Source organism: Tauraco erythrolophus, chromosome 3 (assembly GCF_009769465.1).
Source record: "Tauraco erythrolophus isolate bTauEry1 chromosome 3, bTauEry1.pri, whole genome shotgun sequence".
NCBI lineage: Eukaryota > Metazoa > Chordata > Aves > Musophagiformes > Musophagidae > Tauraco > Tauraco erythrolophus.
Genome location: NC_141467.1, coordinates 92,463,892 through 92,487,316, shown reverse-complemented (window position 1 = coordinate 92,487,316; position 23,425 = coordinate 92,463,892). Strand labels below are relative to the sequence as shown.

Below are 23,425 nucleotides of genomic sequence, written 5' to 3'. Positions count from 1 at the left end.
CGTAGCCGTGACTTGCTCCGCTCCTGGCCTGGATCCCGCTGCAGCTGCTCCCGGTTTTGGTTCCCGTGCCGCGCCGCCGCCATGCCGTTCCTGGGGCAGGACTGGCGCTCCCCCGGGCAGAGCTGGGTGAAGACAGCCGACGGCTGGACGCGCTTCCTCGACGAGAAGAGCGGCGGCTATGTCGGCGATATCAGCAGGTACCGCCGCCCGCCGCTCCAGCCGTGCCCCGCCCAGCGGCGCCGCCAGGGGGCGCCGCGGTGCGGTCACGCGCTGCCGGGGGCCTGGGGGGGTTAAGCAGCGATAAGATGGATGGGGGCGGCCTGAGCCGCAGGCGGAGGGGCTGCCGAGCTCCGGGAGCCGCTGTCCTCGGGCCTCGGCGTCGCTGAGGCGGCCGGGCTTGCGGACGGAAGGGCTCGGCGGCTTCCCCCGCGCCTGCCGTAAGCCCAAACCGGGTCTTCCTCAGCCCCGGTGGGGTCTTGGGGCGGCTGGCCCCTCCTCAGGCGGCCGAGCCATCTCTACGGCTGTGGGATGGGGTGGAAAAGCGAGGAAAAAGCGAAAACAGCCGCTGCCCCGGCGATGCGCCCTCGGGGATCATTGCTGGGGGCCCTGGAGATGTCCCCCACTGTCAAAACGACTGTTCCTCGGGCTGGAGAAGGATGATGTGTCTGAAGCCATAAATCTTCCCCGGGCCATGAGTAATGTACCTGACGTGCTGCTTGACTAATCTGGCTGCAAAATATCCACAAACCCCCAAGATGGTGAAGCTCTGCAGAGCAGGAAGCTTTTGCAGCAGCGTGGGTGTAATGGTCTCTGGCCAGATCGCTCCTGTCAAAACCAAACTTTTCTTGCAGAACTGTGTCTTGCTTTCAGCTGTGTGCAGTCAGGTTTGGGTTTGTTGGGGCTGGGCTGAGGGCTGGGTCAGGAATGTCCATTACAAAGGGACTTGGAGTAAACAGGGATTTACTGTGAACTGCTGCTGAGATGTTATTGTGTGAGGAGGTTTATGTAGCAGGTCTCTCTTGCATTTTTATGCAAGCTGTAAATAAAAATCAAGTTTAGAATCCAAAGCATCTGATCTGTAAATAGGTAGAAGAACATCTGGCTGAGGGTAGCAACTGCATTGGGAATGCTACAGTATTTGGCACTGGTTTATATATCCCTTTTCCTATCAAAAAGTGAGAAGGTGACATACTGGCCCCAGACAGGTCCTTGCACTGCCAGGTCCTGCTGTTCAACTGTTCAGCCTGTTGAGATGCCTTGGAGAAGTGTGTGGAAACCTGGCAGTATATAAACAGGGGAATAATCTGCCTCCCATACTGGAATTCATCCATTGCTGGTGTTACGAAAGTTTCAGATTACAGAGTCATTCAGTAGGAAGTCGACAGTCAAGGGTGTGCTGTTGACATGTAAGATTTAAAGCAGATCTGTCTTGTGCTCTTGGTCTTGGGTTCTGCCACTGCGTGGGGCATGTTAACCTGGCCTGTTACTGATTTTGTGCAACTCTGATAAAATGAGCTTGAATATCTCAAAACTGCTTCTTCCTTACTCCTGTACTCTGTTCTCAGGTTTTGGTTCTCCCCCTCCCCCCCCGCAGAAAGCCACATGGATGGGGGAAATACACAGCTAAGATGTTCTGCTCTTGGGTTTAGGTTCTTCTGAGCCAGCTCCAGTAGGTAGAAGTGTCTGGTTCCCTGAGCTGTTGTAGCTGTGAATATTGTCCACCTGTGTTGCTGCTGCTGCTATTCCCCTCCACAGTGTTGTGGTGGAGCCTGCAGGAGTGGTGCCTTCCCTGCACCTGTGATGCCTGGTGAGGGGGGATGTAGAGCAGGAAAGAGGAGCTGAGGCTCATGGTGTTGTGAAGCTGGGGGAGATTTCCTCCACTTCTAGGGCTGTGCACAGATGCCAAATCAGAACATGCGTCTGGACCCTGTTAGAGGAGGTTCAGGTCCTTCATGGGGCTGAAACTGAATTGGTCACATGACTTCTGTGCGTGCTGGTGGTGTGGTGGTGCTGACAGCCAGACGACCTTCCTGTCCTGGCTGTGGGCCTGGGCTGGTGATCCTGGTTATCAGTGAGGGGAAACAAGGAGCCTCATCCCACAGGTTTCATTCCTCTGCAGAAGCCTGTGCAGAATAGCTGGTGGAGGTGTGAGTTGGTATGTTGTTTGCATTCTTTTTTTTGAGGCTAAACAGTGTAAACACAAGGTCTGTGGAGGAATCAGCCTGGCTGCGTAAGGGTCCTTGTGGCTGTTGCAGAGGAAGCTTGCCCAGCACTGTGAGCAGCAGCATGCTTCAGCACCTGCCAGAGCTCTGGGGGTGACCCAGACCAGCACTGACACAGCAGCTGAGATGTGCAGCGAGGTGCCTGGGACCCTTCTTTGAATTTAGACCTGCAGACAGCCATTTCCCATCCCTTGTGAGCTGCTAGAGCTGTGGGAGTGGCCCTCTTTTGTTCTCCTGGATACATTGCCTGTCTTCTTCCCAGTACCTTCCAGGTGTCCCCACAGCTCTGGGCAGCATGCTGTGTGCAGGGCAGCCTTGCTGAGAGCTCCTGGTGGGTGCTGCCTTCCCCTGCTACCCCAGGGATCTGTGCTGTGGCTGCCCAGGGACTTCTCAGTTTTACATTGCTGCTTGAATCTACTGATTTGCAGGTCTGCAGAATGTGGAGATGTTGATGCACAGCCTCTATAGTCTTTCATTGCCCTCAAAGAAAATAAGGGGTTATAGCTCCCTTCACTAATATTATACTTACAGCATAGCTTCAGCAAAAGCAGAAGATGGGCACTCTTGGATGAGAGATCCTAGCTGTTAATTTGTACAGTCACTACTATGTGGGATTTGGAAAACCACCAGCCAAGTCTGACCCTCAGCTGAGCTTTTCCTGTAAGCTTGAAAGAATGTTTTGTAGGGACTCTTTTGTTAATAAATATTTTGAGTGCATGTATATGTCCTCAGAGATGTCTAAATACGTCCTTCCATAGAAGTCTGACAGGCTTAGAGCAATCTACCATGTACAGTAGGAGGATATGATGTTACTTAGATGGAAACAGGTTAAAGGGAGGATAAGAACACTGCCCAGCAGTGTCCCAGTGCTAACTGTGCAGTCTGTGTTACCTGCTCCTGCCTTAACTAGTACAGAAATGAAGCACCAGAGGCTCATTTAAAAATACTATTACTGGATGCAAAAACTGCCTGCAGACTCGAGAGCAGCCTGCAAGGAGGCAGCTTTGGAGCTCACAATGAAAACCTGTGTATTTTCTCTCCTTGCAGGAAACAGTGTTCAGCAGACTGCAGAAATAAACAGAATCCTTGCTTTGTCATTCACAGCTTTTGTAAAAAAGATGATCACAACAAAGAGAATCTCTTCAACAGTCTGAACTATGATGTTGCTGCCAAGAAGAGAAAAAAAGACCTGCTGAATAACAAAGCCAAGACTCAATGTAAGATGTCCATTTGGCCTTTTTTTACAATAAAAGCTGCTGCAGGAGAATGGAAAATGCTTCATATCTGTTTTTTGTGCAGTGCATGAAGAGTCTTCCAGAGTGTCTCAGAGGGCTTTGCGCCCATGTTTGACCTAAGAGAACTTGGATACAGTTTAATATGAAGATTTATGCCCCCATTAGTAATCCCTGCTCTGAGGAGTTGTGCTTGTGTTCAAATTTTTGTCATTTGTGTTTGTCAGAAGGGTAATTTTTTCCTATGGTACATTCAAATGAACCAGTTCCAGGTTTTTTCCCCCTGTAGACTTCCTTCTGCACAACAGGCTAAATTTATTCTTCCTTCCATATGCATGTTGAGTACTAATCTACATTACTGGAGGCTACGAGCCTGAATGTGAGCTTTGATCCTATCTCTGTGTGTGGAGTGCAAGAAAAATGAAATAAGATTTCAGCTCCGTGAAAACAATGCAAGGTTTGAAATCTTGCTCTACGCACAGCAAGGAGCTGGGGTCTCAGATGGCACACCGTGGGAGGACTCAGGGGAGCCTGCCAGGGACAGCAAGGTCTATGTTGGTCTGATGGCAAGATAGGTATGGGAATTAGATGTGAAGGCTACAAATGTAAACATACACAGAGGAAATGAGTTACAATTCCCACACTACTATTAGCTCATTGTGCATCCCCCAGGATTTCAAACTGATGCCAAAATCTGGCCCCTCTGTGTGTTTGGTTCTCTGAACAAACAAATGTTACCATGACAGTTTTTGGCTGGATTCTGCTGTGACCTACTATTTAAAAGGGCCTGATGCTGTGTCTGCATGCCTGTAACTAAGACTGGGTTTGTCCTTAGGCTCACAGGACCAGGCAGGAGTACCTTGCTGCATCCTGCGGTGGAAAAAGACTCCAGGAGCATAATATTTCCTTTAAGCAAAGGAGTCTAGCAGGATGGAGAGAAGAATTTTTCTTACTCACACTAGCTGTTGAATTGCCAGTGTGAGGAGGAAGAATGGTCAGAAGCGCATGTGAGAATGGGGTGGGACAAGGGTTGAGCAGTGTAACTGCTATTACAGTAAGGACTCTTGCAAACTGAGTTAGCAGCATGTGGTGGGTACAGGGAAGCTATTTGGGGAGTGGATGGGACAGCTCCCATTTCTGAGGGAAGGGAGGGGTAATTAGAAATAGGAAAATTTTGGTCCCAAATAGGTTTTTCTTTTTTAGCAAGTTAGCTGCAAGCACAAGCATGCTCCTCTGAGCCTGACCTCACTGCTAAGAGCTTGCTCCCACATGCCTGGCATCTCATGACATTTTTGCTTAACTTCAAATTTGACATTCAATCCCAAGCCTGTAACCAAGGTAATGAATAGTTAATAAAATCAATAACAACAAAACCTGGCTGTCAGCCACACTCACTGTCTGGGACCAAAGAAGAGGAGATACTATGCTATATCTGAGGCTGGCAGATTAAACATTTACAGTCTTGAGCTGCGTCACTGAAACAGAAGCCCTTTCCAAGGCTCAGGGCCGCAGTATCAAATGAAGCAATATGGAAACAGAGCAGCTTAGCAAGTCGCTAGCTTTGGTTTCAAGTGTGGTGGTGTAATCACAAAATAACCTTCCTTTGCCGTAAAAGGGCAGTAAGTGTTGTGAGCAGAACAGATCTATCCCTCTGAGGTGGAAGATTAACTGAGCAAAATGTCTTTGTCCAAACAGATTTCCACCAAGAGAAGTGGATCTATGTTCACAAGGGGAGCACAAAAGAGGTGAGTGCCTCTGTAGGTTCTTTGTTCCCTTTTCTACTGTTTTCTCAAGTGGTGGAAGATCCTGTGCTGATATAAATCAGCAGAAGCTCTTAAAAGATAAGTGGAAGATCTGGCTTGTGGTTGGAATTTCAGTAATGATTTTAAGCCCCAATCAGGGAGCCAAGGCTTGCTGTACAAGGCTGTGCATGTGTTTAAAATACGACTTGTTTGCTTTCCTCAGTTAAAAAAAAAACAACACAGCCATTTGCAGACCAAGCCATAATACTGTTCCTGGCTTTCACCCAGTACAGCCCTAACATGGAAAATCATTGGAATTCGTCACAACGGCTCGCTTGCACTCGGAGAGAGAAGCAGCCGTACAAGACGGCTCTCAACTCGTGCTATATATTGAACCCTGGGAATATGTGGCTCATTCTCACCCGTAAATTCATGGGTCATGAGCAGAGCTCGGGTCATTTTTGGGAAACTACTGTAATCTACATTGGGCCATGCCCACTCCTGATGTCAATCAGCATGGCTCTGCAGGAGACAGGCCTGCCTCCTCTCACCATGAGCTGATCCCATGGTTTGCACCCATTAGCTTGCTAAATCAAGTTGCCCTGGGTCATGTCTTTCTGGTGCTGTCTGGACTCATGTCTGCCAAAACATGACGCAGACTGTTTTTTCTTCTCAGCGCCATGGTTACTGTACCTTGGGAGAAGCCTTCAACCGACTTGACTTTTCCAGTGCTATCCTGGACTCCAGGCGATTCAACTATGTCGTGAGGGTGAGTGAAAAGCCAGGGTTTGTTTTGCTGTGATGGTGGTGGAGGGTCTGAAATAAGCAGCAGCTGGGTGATGGGAAGCACTGGTAAAGATGAGAGGTCCAAGCACGCAAGTGGGGGTGTTGGGCTTTGCTGCATGAAGTAATTGATGCAAAATGCGTGGATAGATGCCAAAAACATCCTCTTCAATTTGTTAAAATGTAGAGGGAGGGAGGTGGTGGTAATATAGAAGATGGGCTGTCCTTAGCCTATCATTCCTACTACTTTTCAGTTGTGAAGTTCACTTCTGAAAGCCAGAAAACGTAGCTTCTAACTCCTGAGTTCTCAGTTCAACTTCTAAATGTGATTCCTGTAGCCCCAAAAGCAGCATGGGCTCTCTGATAGGAGAAGGAGATAGAACAAGGGGCAATGGCTTTAAACTGAAAGAGGGTAGATTTAGATTAGATATAAGGAAGAAATTTTTCACTCAGAGGGTGGTGAGGCACTGGAACAGGTTACCCAGAGAAGTTGTAGGTGCCCCATCCCTGGAAGTGTTCAAGGCCAAGTTGGATGAGGTTTTGGGTTACCTGGTGTAGTGGAGAATTTCCCTGCCCGTGGCAGGAGAGTTGGAGCTAGATGATCTTTGAGGTCCCTTCCAACCCTAACCATTCTATGATTCTCTGCAAAGGCCATAGAACAGTGGGGTCCTCTTTGCACAGGAGGCTCCAGCTCCATGAGGGCTGTGGAGCTTTGTCTCCTTCAAAGTGATACAGGAGAGATTCTGAGGAGCTGAGCATTTTGGGAATGAGAGGATGGGCTGAACCTCTTGGAGGCATTGATCTTAACTTCTCTGTTAAGGATCATGGTTGCTTTTAATCCTGTGTGACTGGCAGCAGTTTTAGTGGGTTAAGCATTTGATTAGTCCTGACACGATTAATTGGTAGGAAGGAGCCATCAGCCCCAGGTTCTCTATGCTCTGGCTTTGCATAACAGATCCAGGCTTCTCTTTTGGCTTGAGGTGGCCAAGGCAGGTGGTAGCGGTTGGGGGAGCTGCTGTCCTGAGGGCTGTATGTTTATGTGCATGTGATCTGCAAATTGATCTTGAACTTCAGAATGTTTATCGAGGTTTAGAATTCAATAAGCTTTAAAAAAAATCTGTTATTAACTTGAGGCTGCTTATAAACAGCTCCTTTTCACACTTCATCAGCAGTTGATCACTGGTGAGGCATCAGCTGTTCAGGTTTTAGGTTCTGGACCAAGCAGCATTGGTATTGCTTTCCCTTTGCTGAGTCAAATGTCATGAAAAGTTTCTAAGGAAGAAATGATCTGAGCAAGTTCGCCTTGGTTTGTTTCACCTGTTTTCTAGGTGACAAGGAGCCTGTGAAAACCTGTCACCTTGGGAAGGGTACGGGCATTGGGGGTGATTACCTACATGCTGTGCAGGAAGGGCACTGGTGATCACTTGGATGTCCCACTGGAGGAGTGGTAGCAGGGAGTGGGAATGCTGGGAGGGGCGAAGTGGGATACAATTCCATGGAAACTCAGGCTGTCCTAGCTTTGCTGGTCCCAAGACAACTTGTTTTCCTGCTTGTGCAGAGGTGGTGATCACCAGTGCTGAGGTACTTGGTGTTTTCTGATACTGGATACATATACACGCAGCCATGCCATCTTCAGGGGAATTATTGTGGAAGGAACAGTTCATGCCAAGGCTATAACGCTTTAGTCAAATACAAAGGAAGAAAATAAAACTTGTATTTGATGCTCCAGAGATCCCTTTGGCAGACTTTCTGTCTTATGACAATGAAGAACTCCAAAGACCTCTACTAAGCATGGCCTCAGGTCATGCTGTGCCATGTGATGGGCTGCTGTGGCTCAGCCCAATGCGATGGGTGTCTTGCATGGGACTGCAAGGATCGAGCAGAAGTCTCATTAAATTGTTTGAAGAGCAAACTCAAATTTCAGTGAAGTTGGTGTGGTCTAGTGGGGAGGCTCAGGCTGACCTTCTTCCTCCTTTTTCCCATGAGGACTTCATAAATAAATGCATCCCAGATCTGCCAGGTATCCAAAACAGCGGTGTTGCGTATGGAAGTCGGCATGTGTCCTTGTTTCAACAAATTACCTCTCTTCTGAGCTCTTAAGAGTAGTTTTCCCCCCGGTACTTTTAAGGTTACGGCACTGCTGAGAAGTATGAAGCTTTCTAATTGAGGCTGACTTGTGGTTTGGCAGATTAAAGAAGATATTAAACCTGGTACTATGGATCAAATATAAAACTGACTTCTTAAAATGAAAGGCTTATATCGGCCAAGTCTCTGGTGGATAGTAGCTCATAAAATGCCTTATGTGCCAGATTTACTCATGAAAAGCTCTGCCTAGATGTGGATCTTGTTTATGGTCCTTTGCAAATCGCAGGCCTCCTAGAGCACACAGATGAGCAATCTGTCACATGGAAAATGCCTTGAACATTGGCAGGCAAAACATTTTTCCTTTCCTATCCTCTCCTTGTTCTCTCTAGTTCCACCCATTGCTCAGGGTATCTGATTAATGTCACACTACTTAGTTCATAAAACAAATGCTTTCCAAGGAGGGAAGTTTAGAGTTGAAGACTGGGGGAGAACATGAGGATGTCTGTAGGGGAAGAAAGGAAAGAAGTAGCTGCAGGCTGGGGATTCTGCTGGCTACACCCAAACTTGTCCTATAGAGAAATCTGTGACATCACTGCTGATGGCAAAATGGGCTTTCAGGCTGAACATCAACTTGCCTTTCTCAGAGTGTTCCTTTCTGAATGACTCTGAACTTAAGTGTTTTCAGTGCTGATTTTTTGTTGTACAGAAGTGTCTGCTTTCTAAGATATACTCGCACTAAGTGTATATATATACTTCCTAAGATATACTCGCACTAAGTTCTTGGAGTTCCTAATGGTGACTGATGTGACGTGGTGGTGTGAGCTGGAAGAAGCTTGGCAGGTATTTTTCATAGGCAAATACCATCGGCTTTAGCCAGTGAGTTCATGTCACTGAAGCGGAAGAAATTTTCCTCCAACATCAATCTTGTCTTGACAGTCTGCTGATATGGCACTGGAAGTGCTAAGTATAGGTATTGGTGCCATGACTTGGTCCTTGCTGATCTTTTAAACTATAGCATCTGTCTACATGTTACAGGACCATGTTCCCTTTTTAGAGCTAGTAAGGAATTGTGTGATGGACCCAGAGGACCAAAACTGTTCTTGGTCTTGAAGCAGTCCTGGTTTCTGTGGTCTTACACACTTAATGGAAAGGCTGGAAGTGTTCTGTAAGCATAAGTAATATGAGCAGAGACAAAAGTGCCTGCAGCCCAGGAGTTGTTGGTTCTCCTCAGGGAACGCTCTGTTCAGATGATGGTGAGATTTTGCAGGCTGCTTCCTTCTGAAAGATTTGTCATATGATGGTTGTGTAGTAATGTCTCAAGGGAAAGTGGTTTCTGATCATAAAAGCTTAGGTCAGGTTAAGCTACGTGGGCACAGCTCTTCTGGAACAACATGATCTACATAGTGTGCAGCCTGCTAAAGTAGTCTCTTAAATTTGTTTCTTAAGTTTTTATAGCTTTTAGCCCTGAGAGTCCTGGATTTATGCTGTACTGAAAGAATATCGGCTCGGTGCTGTCTCCTGGAGATCTGTCAGCACCTGTGCTGTAAATCATTATAACTTGCCTTGCTCTTGCTCTACCTCCCAGCTGAAAGCCAACGTGACATTTCAGCTACAGAAAGTGAAGGGCTGTGAGAGCAAAGGGGAGCTGGAGGAGAAATTTTTCATTGCAATATGTTTCTCTAACCAGTCTGGATGTGAGGAGCCGTATCCCCAATCAAGAGGAGTTGAAGATCCCCGCAAGGTGCAGACCAACGTCCCTGTAGCTGGTTTGGGGTGTTCAAAGGGGGATTTACACTTAAGTAGTTTGAGACTTGTGATTTCAATCTTTACAAAGCATTTCCCTTTTTGAGGTATGGCTATACCTTCCTGCTCGGTGCAGCAGGCCTGCTGAGGACTTGTTGGCTCCGTGTGCTGTAAGCCCCTAGCTGTGGGTTATTTGGGATATGGATTGCCCGCACACCCCGGAGTTGAGCCAAGACAGTGGCAGAAGTGCCATGTGGCTGTAGCAGGTCTAAGCAATGCTGTGCACAGTGGTCACGGGTGCAGGGCAGCATGATTTCGTGGCCCTGAAACAGGGGCCCTTGTTCCCTGCCACATGGCACTGTTTTGTTGGCTTTTTTCCTTGTGCTTATGGGAGGAGGACTTGCTCTGCTCTCAGAGCAAAGAAGCTCATTGCACCAACTGCTTTAGACTGACTGCTAGTGAGGTTTGAGCAGGATCTCCATCGCGTTTGTGGGCAAGAGAGCAGGTTATGGCCCTGCTGTGGAAGACACTGCCTCCTGCCAGCTTTGGAGAGGCCCTGGAATAGCCCACTGCATCTCTTGCCTTTTTTCTGTGGCTCTTGCAGACCCCTGAGAGCAAACAAAATAGGGGCAAGGCACTAGGAAGGATTTTCTGGGGAAGCTACCAGGTCACCTTTTTCAACTTCTGAGGAGCTGAAAGAGTGAGTTGGGATCTAATGCCCTGTTTTCTGGAGGTGATGCAGACTTCCTAGCTCCAGTTAAAATCGGCTGGAATGCAATCACTTAGTGTTTTTGAAAAGCAGACCTTTTAAAATTGCTCTTAACCTTTCCCCGCACACTGTCTCCTACCATCTGTCCCTCTCAGTTGTGCGTGGGCTGGACTTAATGCAACTGCATCATAACACACGCTTGCAGCTCTCCAGCCTTCTACCCTACTCAGCATTAATCTGAATCCATCGGTCTACTTTTACTCTGTATTACGCAAGTGGCAACATTGATTTATTTTTTTATAATGTTGTAGACCCCAATTTGTCAGTCCATTAACAGAGACCCTACTCTGCTGGGTCTGTGCCAACACTAAAATACCTTCAATACACTGGAGCATGTGGGGCATGGAGGAATGGTATTGCTTAGCTGGTTTCTGTGTATTATATGAGCATAGAAGAAGAAAAAAATGTCTTTTGGTTTGGAGGGCTAGCCAGTCATTTTAGCCAGTGGTCCCTGGGGAGCAGAGTAGTCCTAGAAGTGTTCACAACATAGTTTTCATATGGAATTTCATCCTGTGTTTATTGCTGCAGGGGAAGGGAGGTGACACATGATATCTGAGCTGGTTCACTGAACACAAATTGAACCTTGGTAAACACAGACAAGGCAAATTCAAATCTGTTCCTTTGGCTAAGTTAATTTTGTACCAATTTAGCATTCTTCAAGAAACTGAGATTTTTATCCTTGTTCCTCTTAAAGAACAGGCTTGGTGTCTAGCTCTTATGGTACTGCATTACATGATGCTTATCACTGGGTGAATTTTGGCGTTTTCAGTAATGGGAACAACATTGCAAACGCCCAGCCTGGAGGAAGCTGTCTCTGTGCCAGTTCCAGAATGGTGCAATCTGGAGACAACAGTTGTTCATGTGTGGAAGAGCTGATTGAGGTGCATGTGTGGCTAATGTACAGATGGAGTCTGGCAATTCGATCGCTATAATCAAAGGTCTGAAGGCTGAATAGTTCAGCATAAACAGACTATTAAAGACTACCTGGGGATACTGATTTTTTTTTTCCTACTGATTCCTCCAATATTTCAAAAAATGAAAAGTCCTTGTCTTCTGAAACATCTTGCAAACTGCCTTGTTTTTAAGAGTATCTAGCCATTGTGGTCTCAGTTTAGCTGATGTACCAAGAAGATCCCCTGATGCCTGTGCACCAAATATTACCCAACTCTCCTGCATCTCTTGTTTCCCCCAAATCAGCCAAGAAAACAGGCAGCCTGCCCTTCACAGGAGTTAGTGCAGGTCTTTTTTCATCTTGTTTTCTTTCAGTCATGCGAGGTGCAAGATATTAATAGAATGTAAACTCAAAGCCACCTGATGATGGTGTTGGCCTGGAAATTAAACGGAAGAAGAGATCGGTTGCTTTAGGCAACTTTACTGCTCTGACCTGACAGTCACATGCCAGCACCGGAGAGGAGCGGAGCAGGCGAACGAGTGCAGTAACGCCTCTCCCTGAGCTCCCCGCTTCCTGGCAAGCTGCCGGTGACTTTTTGGATACATTCCAGTCATAGCAGGGCAAGCAGTTCAGCTCATGACTTATCAAGTCTTGTCAAAAGCCATCTTAGTTACTTGACACAAGTAGTTGCACCTTCTCCAAGCTCTCTGCGGTGCCAGCAACAGGATACCGTAGCTGCAGATGATAACGGATTAATAAGCTAGTCATGCGGTAACATGTTGATTGATTTGTAGCATAAAAGGTTTTTCCCTTCCTTTCTAAATTAAAACAGAAGGCTATGTACATCCAAAACAAATGGACTGACACGTGGACAGTCTGTGTATTTATATAATGCTGGGGGAAGGGAGGAAGGCTTGGAAGATCACAGGCCACATGTTCTGCAGAGCATGATCCACAGGAAACTTCCACAGCTGTTCTTATGGTGGTAGAGAGCCGGGGAGGAGAGGGCATCTTCCCTGTGGGAAATCCTTCCTTTAGCAACTGTAGCCCAAATTCAGCATTGGGCTTGTATGTGAGTCAGGAGATTGGTGATGGGAAGCAAATCCTAATCAAAAGTAAAAGCGGGATTTTCATTAGGGGAAGTTAAGTGAACAGGACAAACAGGGAGAGGTTGGTTTGGAGGTGCTGCAGCTGTGAGAGCTGAACAGAGAGAAGGAAACCTTGGGGGAACAGAGGTTGGGGGGGGAGGGTTTGTTTTCAATATAGTACTTAACCTTTCTGTTGTGGTGACAGCACTCTGACAAAACCCATGCAACCCAGGAGTTTGACGTAAATTGTGGAGTCTGATTCTCATTAATGCCCCGTCAATAATATCCTCATCCAAACAGGCATTTGCTCGTGTTCCCTTATGACACTGCTTGTTTATGCCCCAGTGAAGGACGGTGATGTCGGCTGTGCGTTGTTCCCTCGGTGTGAATAGAGGCTGTCAGTCTGAGCACTGCTCTGTGGTTTCTCTGCGTCTCTGAACCATGAAATCAAGGGGTTTTTTTCCTCCTGAAGATCATTAGAATGCCTCTTCTCCCCCCCATCCCCCACCTCTTTCAATGTGGGTTTAATTATTTGGCCTCTGCTCTCCTCCCCCTTTGCATTAGTTTGCTCTGTTGTTCTGTCTCCCTTTTATTTTCGAGCAGCAAACAAGTCTCTGGACTGTTTTGCTGTGTCATGTGACTAGGAGTCAAGATTAGAAAGGTATCTCTGTGCTCTAAGGCTTGCAACTTCTATTTTTATCCACAGCTGTTGGAGCTGATAGCAAAGTCTCAGCTGACGTCACTGAGTGGCATTGCCCAGAAAAACTACATGAACATTTTGGAAAAAGTGGTGCAGAAAGGTAAGAAATGGAAACAGTGAGGGTGAGGAGGAGGAGTCTGATTTAATCTGGCGTGCTTGGTGTGAACCACATCCTCTAATAGTCAGGCAATGGAAGACCGGTGAAAAGGGGCACCAGTGCTTATTTCTGTAGCATGGTTCCACTTTCCTTTCCCTTGGTGAAGGACAGTGTAGGGGGAAAGTGGGAAGAAATGTCTGTATTCTGGTAGGTATCTGAGAGGTGATCCCTCCTTCTCCAAGTTTCCTTGCTACCACCCCTTCTGCATCCTACTGAGTCCTATTTCTGACTGCAGAAGAGATGGCTGCTCCTGCCCCCAGCCTGGCACATCTGCAGTCTCTGCTGCTGCCTTGTTGCTGGTTTGCTTTATCAAGTGCTCCCACTGCTCCAGAGGAAAGGAAAGCTCGAAGGTTGTCTTCACCTGCTGAGGGGGCTGAGTTGTGGTTGAGATGTGCCACTTCCCTCCCTGATGCTTTACCTCTGAAGTCTGGGAATTGAGAGTGCCCCTGTCAGTGTGTGTATAGATAATGAGAAAGGAGATCCTGAGCTGTCTCCCTGCACTTCAGCTGGGGTGGATGAAGAGGTGCACGTAGATAACATTTTGCATGTATCGGAGTGGGTAGCTGGCTAGTTGCTAGTGGCTGGCAATGGGAAGTGCTGCAGAAAGGGCAGATATCTCATCTGCTTATCCTGGGAGGATCTCTTTCTATCTGCTGTCTAACCTGCTGTACCTGGCTAATGTTTAAGTGCTTTCCTCTGAAAAGAAAAGTGCAGGTTGGCTCTCTTGGCCTGTGAGGATATAGCAGGTAACTTGACTTGCCTGAGAAACGTAGATTCAAAAAAGGATTTGGACAGTTCCCGTTTTTAACCTTTTCTGTTCCTCCAAAGTCCTCGAAGATCAGCAGAACATCAGGCTAATACGGGAATTGCTGCAGACCCTCTACACATCCCTTTGCACGTTGGTTCAACGAGTTGGCAAGTCTGTCCTGGTTGGAAACATCAACATGTGGGTGCACAGGATGGAGAGTATTCTCCACTGGCAGCAGCAACTGAACAACATTCAGATCACCAGGGTAAGCACAAATCCTGAGAGCTAAAAATGAAGTGGCTGTTTTATTAAACCTCATGTAGCAGCTCTCATTTGGTTGACTGCATCTCACTGTGCTCCCAGTGCAAGCACAGAGTGCTGGGGAAGCACCTGGAGTGGCCAAAATAACTGGATGCATTCCTAACATTACTTGTGTTCCTTAATTCAAACTCAGTGTACACAACCCAGGATCATGCTTGCTATTACTGATCACAGACTGTGGCTTGACTCCTTAATGGCCATGAAGTGTTGTGCAAACAGAGCCGGGCAGGAAACCATCTCCCTCTCTTGAGAGTCTTCAGAGATTAGGCCTTAGTATGAAAAGTCAACTTGGTCTTTCTCAAGATGAGAAATTGCCTTCAAAACTTGTTTATCAGGTAGTTGAGGGTTTTAGATTTGTTTAATCTGTAAATTAAATGCAAATTTCCAAATAGCTGCATAACTTCATGCTTCCTGGCTGAAAATATCAATGATTCTTCCAGTAGTCTGGAGCTGCCCGTTCCAGCCAGACGAGTCCTGCTTTCACAACATCTGTTTTTCAGCAGCGTTTGTGGGGATGGGAAGGGAAAGATGTATTAGCTGATAAATTCCTAACCTGGCTTTGGATGGGAATCAAATCTGATCTTGCTCCACTTCACAGAATCACAGAAGGATTGAGGTTGGAAAGGACCTCTGGAGGTCATCTGGTCCAACCCTGCTGCTCACGCAGAGACGCCTACAACCAGTTGCCCAGGACTGTGTCTAGACTTTTTTTTTCCCCCACCTAGAATGGATACTTACTCCACAGAAATGTTAAAGCTTTCCGAGTGCTGACCTCTGTGTTGGTGTGCCCCTTGTAGGACTTTCACAGTCCAGTTCACTGCAGAAAATTCCCACTTGGGCAGACCACGACATGGCCTAAGGGAATACTAAAAGTGTCTTTTTCCCTGACGGGTCAACCAGAGAGGCATTTGCAAAGGATTAAGCAAAGGACCTGCTTTCATCATTTTACACGACTGCGTTCTCTGGGAACACCAGGAAACAATGTCCAGTCCTTCAGTTAAAAGTAATGCAGGCAGCAGAACACAGGAGACTATGAACTCTGGGAGGTTCTATGGAGTTTGAAGAGCTGCAAAAGCAGCAGTGCTTTAACTGATGGTGGTCTCTGTCCCACCTCTGCTGTCCCTCCTGGTTTCCAGCTCTCAGGATGGGCTGCAGCTTCCTTTGCCTTGCATGGGAAGCAGTGGCCTACCTGTTGGGTGGCTCCCAAGGTCTGCAGGCTAGGGAGCTGCCCTGTGCCTGGGTGCTGCCTGGGTCAGCTCCACCTGGGCATATGCTGCCCTGAGTGCACCACATGTCAGGACCTACCTCCTGCTGCTCAACTCAGTAGTTAAATGTGGGTTCTTCCATCTGCTTTACGGACTCAAACACAGATAAGCATTTCAAAGAATTCTGCCTATCCAGACAAAAGTGCATCAAAATACTGCTTGTGAGTGGAACTGCCTTTTATGTATACTTACTTATGTGTAGGTTTACAAACACTTTTCCAAGATAAATAAAATAGATACTGAGCTTGCAAAAAAAAAAATTGACACCACTGAAGATGACTTCAGCTCAAGCTAGAATAAAACCAGCTGAGTTTAGAGGAAGGAAGAACAAGCTCAGCTCTGCAGCTTGCAGCGTGCTGAGTGCTTCTGGTGTTTCTGGAGGGGTGGAATGTCTTGCAACAGCCAAGACCTAAACCTTTTTTAACAAAAAATATAACTTGCAAAATATTTTGTGTGCTAGAGCTGCTTTAAAAAAAGCTCTGTCCAGAAAGTGACAGCATACTGATCTGATCTAATCTGTGTTCTTTCTCCAAAAAAAGTAATGTTTGAAAAGTCCTGGGAAGGAGTACTGAGGGAAAAGTAGCAGCAGATAAGTCTTTGGCCCTGACTCAGAAAACCTGTAAGGATTTGCTTGACTCACACTGATTTCTTCAGAAATAAGAGCTTTGGGGTTTTTTTTGACCCAAGAGCCTCTGAGCTTAGTCCTGATTCTTGTGCTGTAGCAAAGCTTATATGTAGAGAGAGTGCAGAAGAATGCAAAAGGCAGGCTGGCAAGGGAGATCAACAGGAGGTGATCCAAGGCTCCAGTGCATTCTTCATACCCCAAAATATGACCTCAGTTTGCACTGGTGGGTAGGGATGCTGAGTCTGGACTTGTGGATTGTACCAAGGAAGCATCTACATGTAACCAGGCAGTGCACTTACAGCTTAACTCTCAGCATGCAAGCTGTCATGGGAAGAAATGTCCTCTGGAGATAGCAGAGATAGTCCACCCCTGGAGGGGTTTTCAGGCTTGTCTTGCTGGTGGAGATAGCCAAAACTGTGGTCCTTGCAGGTACTAGGCAGTGCTGCATGGTCCAGGCAGGCTGGTCACTGGGGCACTTAAGGGAAGGTGGGAGCTCTTTGTGTCCAGACATACTCCTTGTGCCCCATGGAGTTTCACATGCAATGGGATGGCTGGAGATGGGACCTCATGCAGTGTGCCCCTGCTGATGGTGGTCCACATGCTTCTTGTTTGAAATGGGTTAATAGCTCTGCCAATTGTGAGACGGGTGCTGTGACTCTGCAACTTAAAATAGCAGCATCTCTGTGCAGGGTAAATGATAAACTTGGCACATCTGTCTAACATTGTTTCTTTGTTGAGGCCCAATCCTAAAAGCTGCTGTTTGCCTTAATAAGGCTGGGGCTGCTTTTGGAGCAGCCAGAGCCCGGGTTGTGTCCTTGCTGATGCCTTGCTCCCATGTGTGCCTTGGATTTCCCCCGAGTGCAGGGCTTGCTCATCCATCATGGTTGATTTGTGCTGGAGCTGTGCTGCTATGCGGACTTGCAGAACAGCCCTGGACCCTGTGTATGCTGGTTGAAGGTGGCTTTTGACTCTTTAAGCTAGGATATGCTTTGGTGTGGCTGAACAGCGTGGAAAACCATGGCTGCAGATGATAGGAAAGGGGCAGGTTCTTCAAGTGTTCACAGAGGAAGTGTTGGCTTTGCCAGCAGTGACTTGGGAAGCTATGCAGGGAAAAATACTGCTGTGGGTACTCATCAGCCACTGCTGTGGTTACAGTAGGATCCTCTGATGACATAAGCTAAAACGCATCAGAAGAGCATGAGATTCCTTGCAATGCATGTAACAGGAGGCTGAACTTCAGAAGCAATGCCAGCATCCCTCGTGGTGGAGACACCTGGATGGTTCATAGCTGATACCATGCTGTAGCTGATGACCTACTGTCGTGAAAGCTGGTGATGCTGCTTCTGGCAGCAGAGTCTCATGAATATGGACATGGGATGGACAAGATGAGGAGAAGGAGACTTGGACTGTAACTCTGCATCTAAGTACTGTAATACAAATGCATGTCCCCTTCCTTCAGGATATCTCAGACTATTCTGAGGCAGGTGGTCAAATGTCCCTGTGTAAAACGTCTCCTTACTGAGAAGAGGGAACTGCTGCTTATTCGCTATGTGAAGAGCAATGCTTAAAAAGCAGTAACTACTGCAGGCTAAATTGCTTGTGTTTTCAGCTTCCTGTGAGCTCAATTTTGTCTGTCTCTTCCAGCCTCCCTTTAAAGGAACCACTTTGACAGACCTGCCGTTGTGTTTACAATTGAACATCATGCAGCGACTGAGTGACGGGAGAGACCTCGTTAGCCTTGGCCAAGTGGCTCCCGATCTGCAAGTGCTCAGTGAAGACCGGCTGCTGTGGAAGAAACTCTGCCAGTACCACTTTACGGACAGACAGGTACAAGAAGGGGGATGCAAACTGCCATTAGTTGCTTGTTGTAACCCGTTAGCAAGCAAACACACATGGGTAGGACACTCTTACTTGACTGTCTCTTGGATCTAAGGGCTGTGCCGCAAGCCAATAATACAGGCTGGCATGAGAATGGCCACGAAGATGATTTATGTAGAGGGTTTTGCGTGCCACAGCAATGATTCGTGAAATAGGAGCCTGAGGAATTAGTCATACAGTGAACTACTTCAACCCTAATCCAGGTGGTAACAACTGCAAGTCATGCAGTTGCTTCTCACCCCATGTGTGTGGCGAAAACGTGTAGGCAAGCTCCAGCAATCACCCAGGGACTGACATTCTCACAGAGAGTCTCTGTGGACGTGGTCCATGAGCAATGAGTCGTACTCTCTTGCCCTTTAGAGCAAGAAATCCCCTCTGAGCTGTTCCATGAGTGACGGGACAGTATGGGGAAAGGAGCCCTGCTGCTACCCATGTTGTACCTGGGTAAACATCTTTGGCCTTTTGCAGGCTGGTAATCATCTAGGGTCTTCTAAACTTAAAAACAAAAAAATCCCTTTCTCTGTTTATGGGTGGATACCTGGGGTGTTTATACTAGACCTCTGCACTTTAGGGACCATGTGCCAGTTTTCTCTGCTGATTTGGCTTTATTTGCTCACTCTGGATCTGACTTTGGAAGTGACTCTGGGGAAGTTACTTCTATTAACAAGTACATTCAAATCCAGTCTGTGCAACTAATGAGCCCTAAAAGACCCAGGTGACTCCAAAGCTAATGTGACAAATCACTGACTCAGAGTCAAAGAAAAAGCAAAATACTTTAACTTCTGGAATTGTTAATGCAATTATACTTGCTGTCCTGCCAGCCAGAAATAGTGGCTAAAGTAGTATGAAATAGCTCCCAGGGCTTCAGGCTTTCATAGAGTAATGTTCATGAAATGGAGATAGACCTCAATAATGGTATTGGGTGAGGCTGTTGCCATCAGGAAGCTGGTTATAGCTAGACATTCAGAGCAGGAGTTTTCTTGGTGTTACAAGGGAACTGTTGTGGGACTGGCAAAGGTGACACTTATGCAAGGGAGAGGAGAGCAATATGAGTTGAAGAGAAAAAAAAAACACGTTATTTGACCTGCTACAGTTTTGATAATTTTTTCTTTAAGATTCGCAAACGGCTGATCTTATCTGACAAGGGACAGCTGGATTGGAAAAAGATGTACTTCAAGCTCATAAGGTGTTACCCACGGAAGGAGCAGTATGGTGACACACTGCAGCTGTGCAGGCACTGCCACATCCTCTCCTGGAAGGTATGAGGTGCTGGTGGGACAAACTCAACTGGGCCGGGAGCCATGGGCACTATGGGGCGCTCGGTTCTTCCTCTGATTGCAGCTGGTTCAGGGTGCTTCAGTTCATTTGCATAACCTAGTGTTTTCCTGTGTCTTAATCCTCCCTCAACTAGTAAGAGCCTTTCTTATCTGTGCGTCAGAGATCCTGTCTCTATGTTGAACAGAGTAGTGGCCATCAAGGCCAGAGTGGATGGAGATAGACTTACTGTAGGACTACCTGCAGTAAACCATCCTAGCACTGTCAGCAACTCCTTCTACCCATTACATGGTGGTGGAGGTCTTGGCAACAGGATTAGCTGGAACAAAAGCTGATGGCTACAAAACAGCCCAGGACAAAAATCTGCTGGCCACTGTGGTGATATCCATGGCATGTCTCTGGAGTTAAACTCCTGTAGCTGATGATAGGCTCTAGCCTCTCTTCCCTTGGAAGAGGGGGAAAGAGTGAATTGCGTCTCTGCTGGTTTTGTTTCCCTTGACTTGCCAGTAGCCCCTAAAATCTGAAGCCAAGTTCTGAGCTGTCTGCTTTGACGAGAGTAGAAATATTATTCTGGGCTCTGCTCTATCTATTTGCAAGTGGGACGTCTGGCAGAGGGGCAGCACTAAGTTGGCTGATGCTCTGGCGCCCTTTCCACAGTCTCTCTAAATGGAGTTGTTTTCTCTTTTCCCAGGGTACTGATCACCCTTGCACAGCCAACAACCCGGAGACTTGTTCCACCTCTCTTTCGCCGCAGGACTTTATCAACTTGTTCAGGTTCTGAACTTGGGTCACCACAGCTTATGCAATTCTTACAGGACACTTCATGCCACTGAGCTTGGACACTCCGTTTGTAAATAGTGTAAATATTCATGTTTGTTCGAAGCTCCTGAGTCAAGGAACAAGAGGATCTCGGAGATGAAAGGTGAAATTGCTCACTGACGTGCAGCACTTATGGAATACAGACTTCCATAGGACTGGTGCATTTATAAATGCAGCATGTTGTACAGAGTCCCTTTTTTATGATCAGAGTACAAGATACAGGGCAAAAAACTTCATTTTTTGTTTTTAGAAGTTAAAAATGAATTTGCCCCTAACCATTTGAGAACTGTTTTGGCTTGTTTCTCATAGAGAGAAAGCAATATGAGGCTAGGACTGTTGAACTGTTTCTCCATCTGGTTTTATTTAGCATACATATTTATAAATATGATGTTTTAAAAATATTTATGAAAAATATCCCTGTGACAAGTTTAATAATACTTTTATGTTTTTAAAAAGGACACATTCTAAAATACTTAGGATAGAACTCTAGCCTACTTGCAAAAGAGAATCGCACCATACCACTTTCTACCTCTAATAGATTGAGTACCTTTCAAACAAAAATCCAGTGTACAATGTGAACTTTTGTATTTTGTACAATGATTTAAAGGGAAATGTTTGTGATAGTAAGCATCTATCTTGTATTAATGCTTACCTCTTTACATTAGTTTTCTTGCTCTGCTCAGTGCTTGAATGCCTAGATGATAGGCACCATATAAATACCTAAGACTTTACTCCGTCCTCTTTTAATTTGTTGGGTTTATGAAAGACTAAGCAAATGGGAAAAGAGAAGCCACAAGGATGAAGATTATCTAAAAGAGAGGAAGTTCTATTATAGAGAAACAATGGACTGGATTTAATCTCACGGTGTAAATTCATATCGACTCCATTAGGTTAACTGCACTGGCTGAAATCCCAGGTGAGGTTAGAACTGCTTCTTCAAGCTCATGTTTTCCTAGTTTTCTGACACATACACTGTTCTCTATTCCCACTGCTGTCAAGTCAATTCAGTCATCTTTGAGCTGGTAAAATACAGGGAGAACTGGGCTGTTGAACATAGTGAAATGATGCGGTTTTTAGTCACTGGAAGAGTGACACCATTGTGTTTAATTTCAAACTACTGGAGTTTAGGGTGATGAGCAAGACAGCATGAAGAAGTAGGTCAGTATTTTCCTGAAAACAGCGGTCAGGACTGGAGGAAGCAAGGGGTTTCCAACATGGCACTTGACATCTTCAGTTATTTTTCTGTGCCAAAGACATGGCAAAGACCCAGTCTAGTCTTTTCCACTTCCAGTGCTGACCTTTATGGGCTCTTTTAATACTACTCTAGAGCTAAATTTTCAGTCCTGTGGAGTAAGTAGCTGAACTCCTAACTTCACCGTGGCCAAGATCTGGCTCACCATCTCCGCTGCACACAGCGCTTCACTTTACCCTACAGTGGAGCAAGAAGAATCCAACTCGTATGTAACAATTTGAAAACCTGCAGTGGATAGCACTTTCTCTGTGCGTGACGTAAGCAGGATGCCTCAGAAGGGTAAATATTTAGTGGGTTGAGTGTGGCTATGTACAAAGAATTGTGAGGAAGAGGAGTACTCAGGACAATACAGGAAGAACTACTTGAGTTAATTATTGTTAAATATTCTGTTCCTTTTTTTACATTTTTATAACTGACTCTCAACACTTTTCTGCAGCTGTTTATATTTTTAAAAAAATTGACAGTATTTGCATTTTTGCAAACTAAATCACTTTGCATAACTTTGGAAGAGATGCAAAAAGGGAAAGAAAGCTGCCTCTAGATTGAGGAGTGGGGAAGCAGGGAGGAAAACCAGTAAAATGCTGACAAGAACTGCCTTTTCTCCTGCCTTCCAACAGCAAACCCAAGCTTTGCTCTTCCACAGAGCAATGTGAGCCTGTGCCACCCTTAGCCATGGCTGAGAGCTTGGCACTCTCCAGAGATCAGGAGAAAACAAGTCCAGGATAGGGAGCTTTATCTTGGTGTTGATGCCCCATCCATCAGTTTGGCTGTGGTGGAAAGCATAAGCCTGCTGATGGTATTCATGTCAACTGAAAGTGATTTAAAAGCTGTTACCTTGGAAAAAAAGAACTTGTGCTTGTTTGGGGGGATGTTTGTGAGTGATGTAGGCCAGTTTCTGGTTTCACTCCTGCATTGATGGCAGCAGGTAGATGAGGCTGAAATCTGGCTCGGTGAATGAAGACATTATGGACAGGAACCTGCAAGTGAAGTGAGTGAAGCATTGCCACTGTGTTTGGAGATTCTTGTAGTTCCTTTTTCTAACAGTGAAGAGGACCCGTGTCCCTTGGCATCTTCTGTTTCCAGCTCTGACTTGGGGCTAATTTATGTTGTAGTCCTCCCCTGCCACCCACATCACCTGTTGTGATGAGGAGGCAACAGTATATTGGTATGAAATGCTGGGGGGGGGAGGTCAGCCCAGTCCGAGTCTGTGTTTAGCAGATGATGCTTACCCACTGTGAGATTGTGACACTGGGTGAATTTTAAACTCGGGTTTGAATCCGGCCTAGTGCATTCCCTGCACAGCAAGACAGAAAAATCCCAGTGTTCAGCTGCGATTTGGGAATGTCTCAGCTCTAGCTATTGCCTCTATCAGCCCTTTGCTGGTCTTGAGCAAAGAGTTTATTCTGTCTTCTGCCCAGAGAGCATGAGTCATGCTGACAACAAACTTAACCATGTGCAACTGAGACTTTTATTTATAAAACTTGCTTCAATTAGTGGTTTTTTTTTATTTCTTAGCACTGTGTAGATCTGAAAGGGTCAAAGTGCTGAAGATGATTTGTTAATACATACAGACACTTGTGTATTGCTCCGGCAGGGTCCTGGGATAGTGCTGTCAGCGTCCAAAGCAGCAGAAAACCACGCAACTGCTGTACTGGAGAACAAAACAGACTAAACAAAAAGAAACAGAATAAGCCTCATTCAGTTACTGCCTTGGTCATTACTGTCCTGCTGCAGCAACTGTCAAATAAGACCTTGATCTCTCTGGGAGGCTCATTGTTTCTCGAGTGGCTGGTACTGGGAGATATTGTGGTGAATCCAATACTCTTGTT

The 23,425-nt window shown here is 46.3% G+C and overlaps 1 protein-coding gene across 4 annotated transcripts; it reads left to right on the top strand.

The window, feature by feature from the left end:
• On the top strand, nucleotides 1-21,233 carry FBXO32 (F-box protein 32). 4 transcript variants are annotated; one of them, XM_086608812.1, is made up of 9 exons: nucleotides 1-197; nucleotides 3,327-3,439; nucleotides 5,150-5,199; nucleotides 5,873-5,965; nucleotides 13,263-13,356; nucleotides 14,242-14,426; nucleotides 18,017-18,199; nucleotides 19,366-19,509; nucleotides 20,217-21,233. In XM_086608812.1, exons 1-9 carry the CDS (start codon nucleotides 82-84, stop codon nucleotides 20,304-20,306), a joined length of 1,068 nt encoding a protein of 355 aa, XP_086464938.1. In that variant the 5' UTR covers nucleotides 1-81; the 3' UTR covers nucleotides 20,307-21,233. The 4 variants fall into 4 exon arrangements, with proteins under 4 accessions (XP_086464938.1, XP_086464936.1, XP_086464939.1 ...); XM_086608810.1 differs by having other exon boundaries at nucleotides 3,270-3,439; XM_086608813.1 differs by lacking the exons at nucleotides 13,263-13,356; nucleotides 14,242-14,426.
• Nucleotides 21,234-23,425: the final 2,192 nt, after the last annotated feature.

Bases quoted from the DNA above. Each gene is read 5' to 3' on its own strand.
- FBXO32 (XM_086608810.1), top strand. From the start codon at position 82: ATGCCGTTCCTGGGGCAGGACTGGCGCTCCCCCGGGCAGAGCTGGGTG. The intron at 3,440-5,149 runs GTAAGATGTCCA...TTGTCCAAACAG, and splicing joins TAACAAAGCCAAGACTCAAT to ATTTCCACCAAGAGAAGTGG. The intron at 13,357-14,241 runs GTAAGAAATGGA...GTTCCTCCAAAG, and splicing joins GGAAAAAGTGGTGCAGAAAG to TCCTCGAAGATCAGCAGAAC.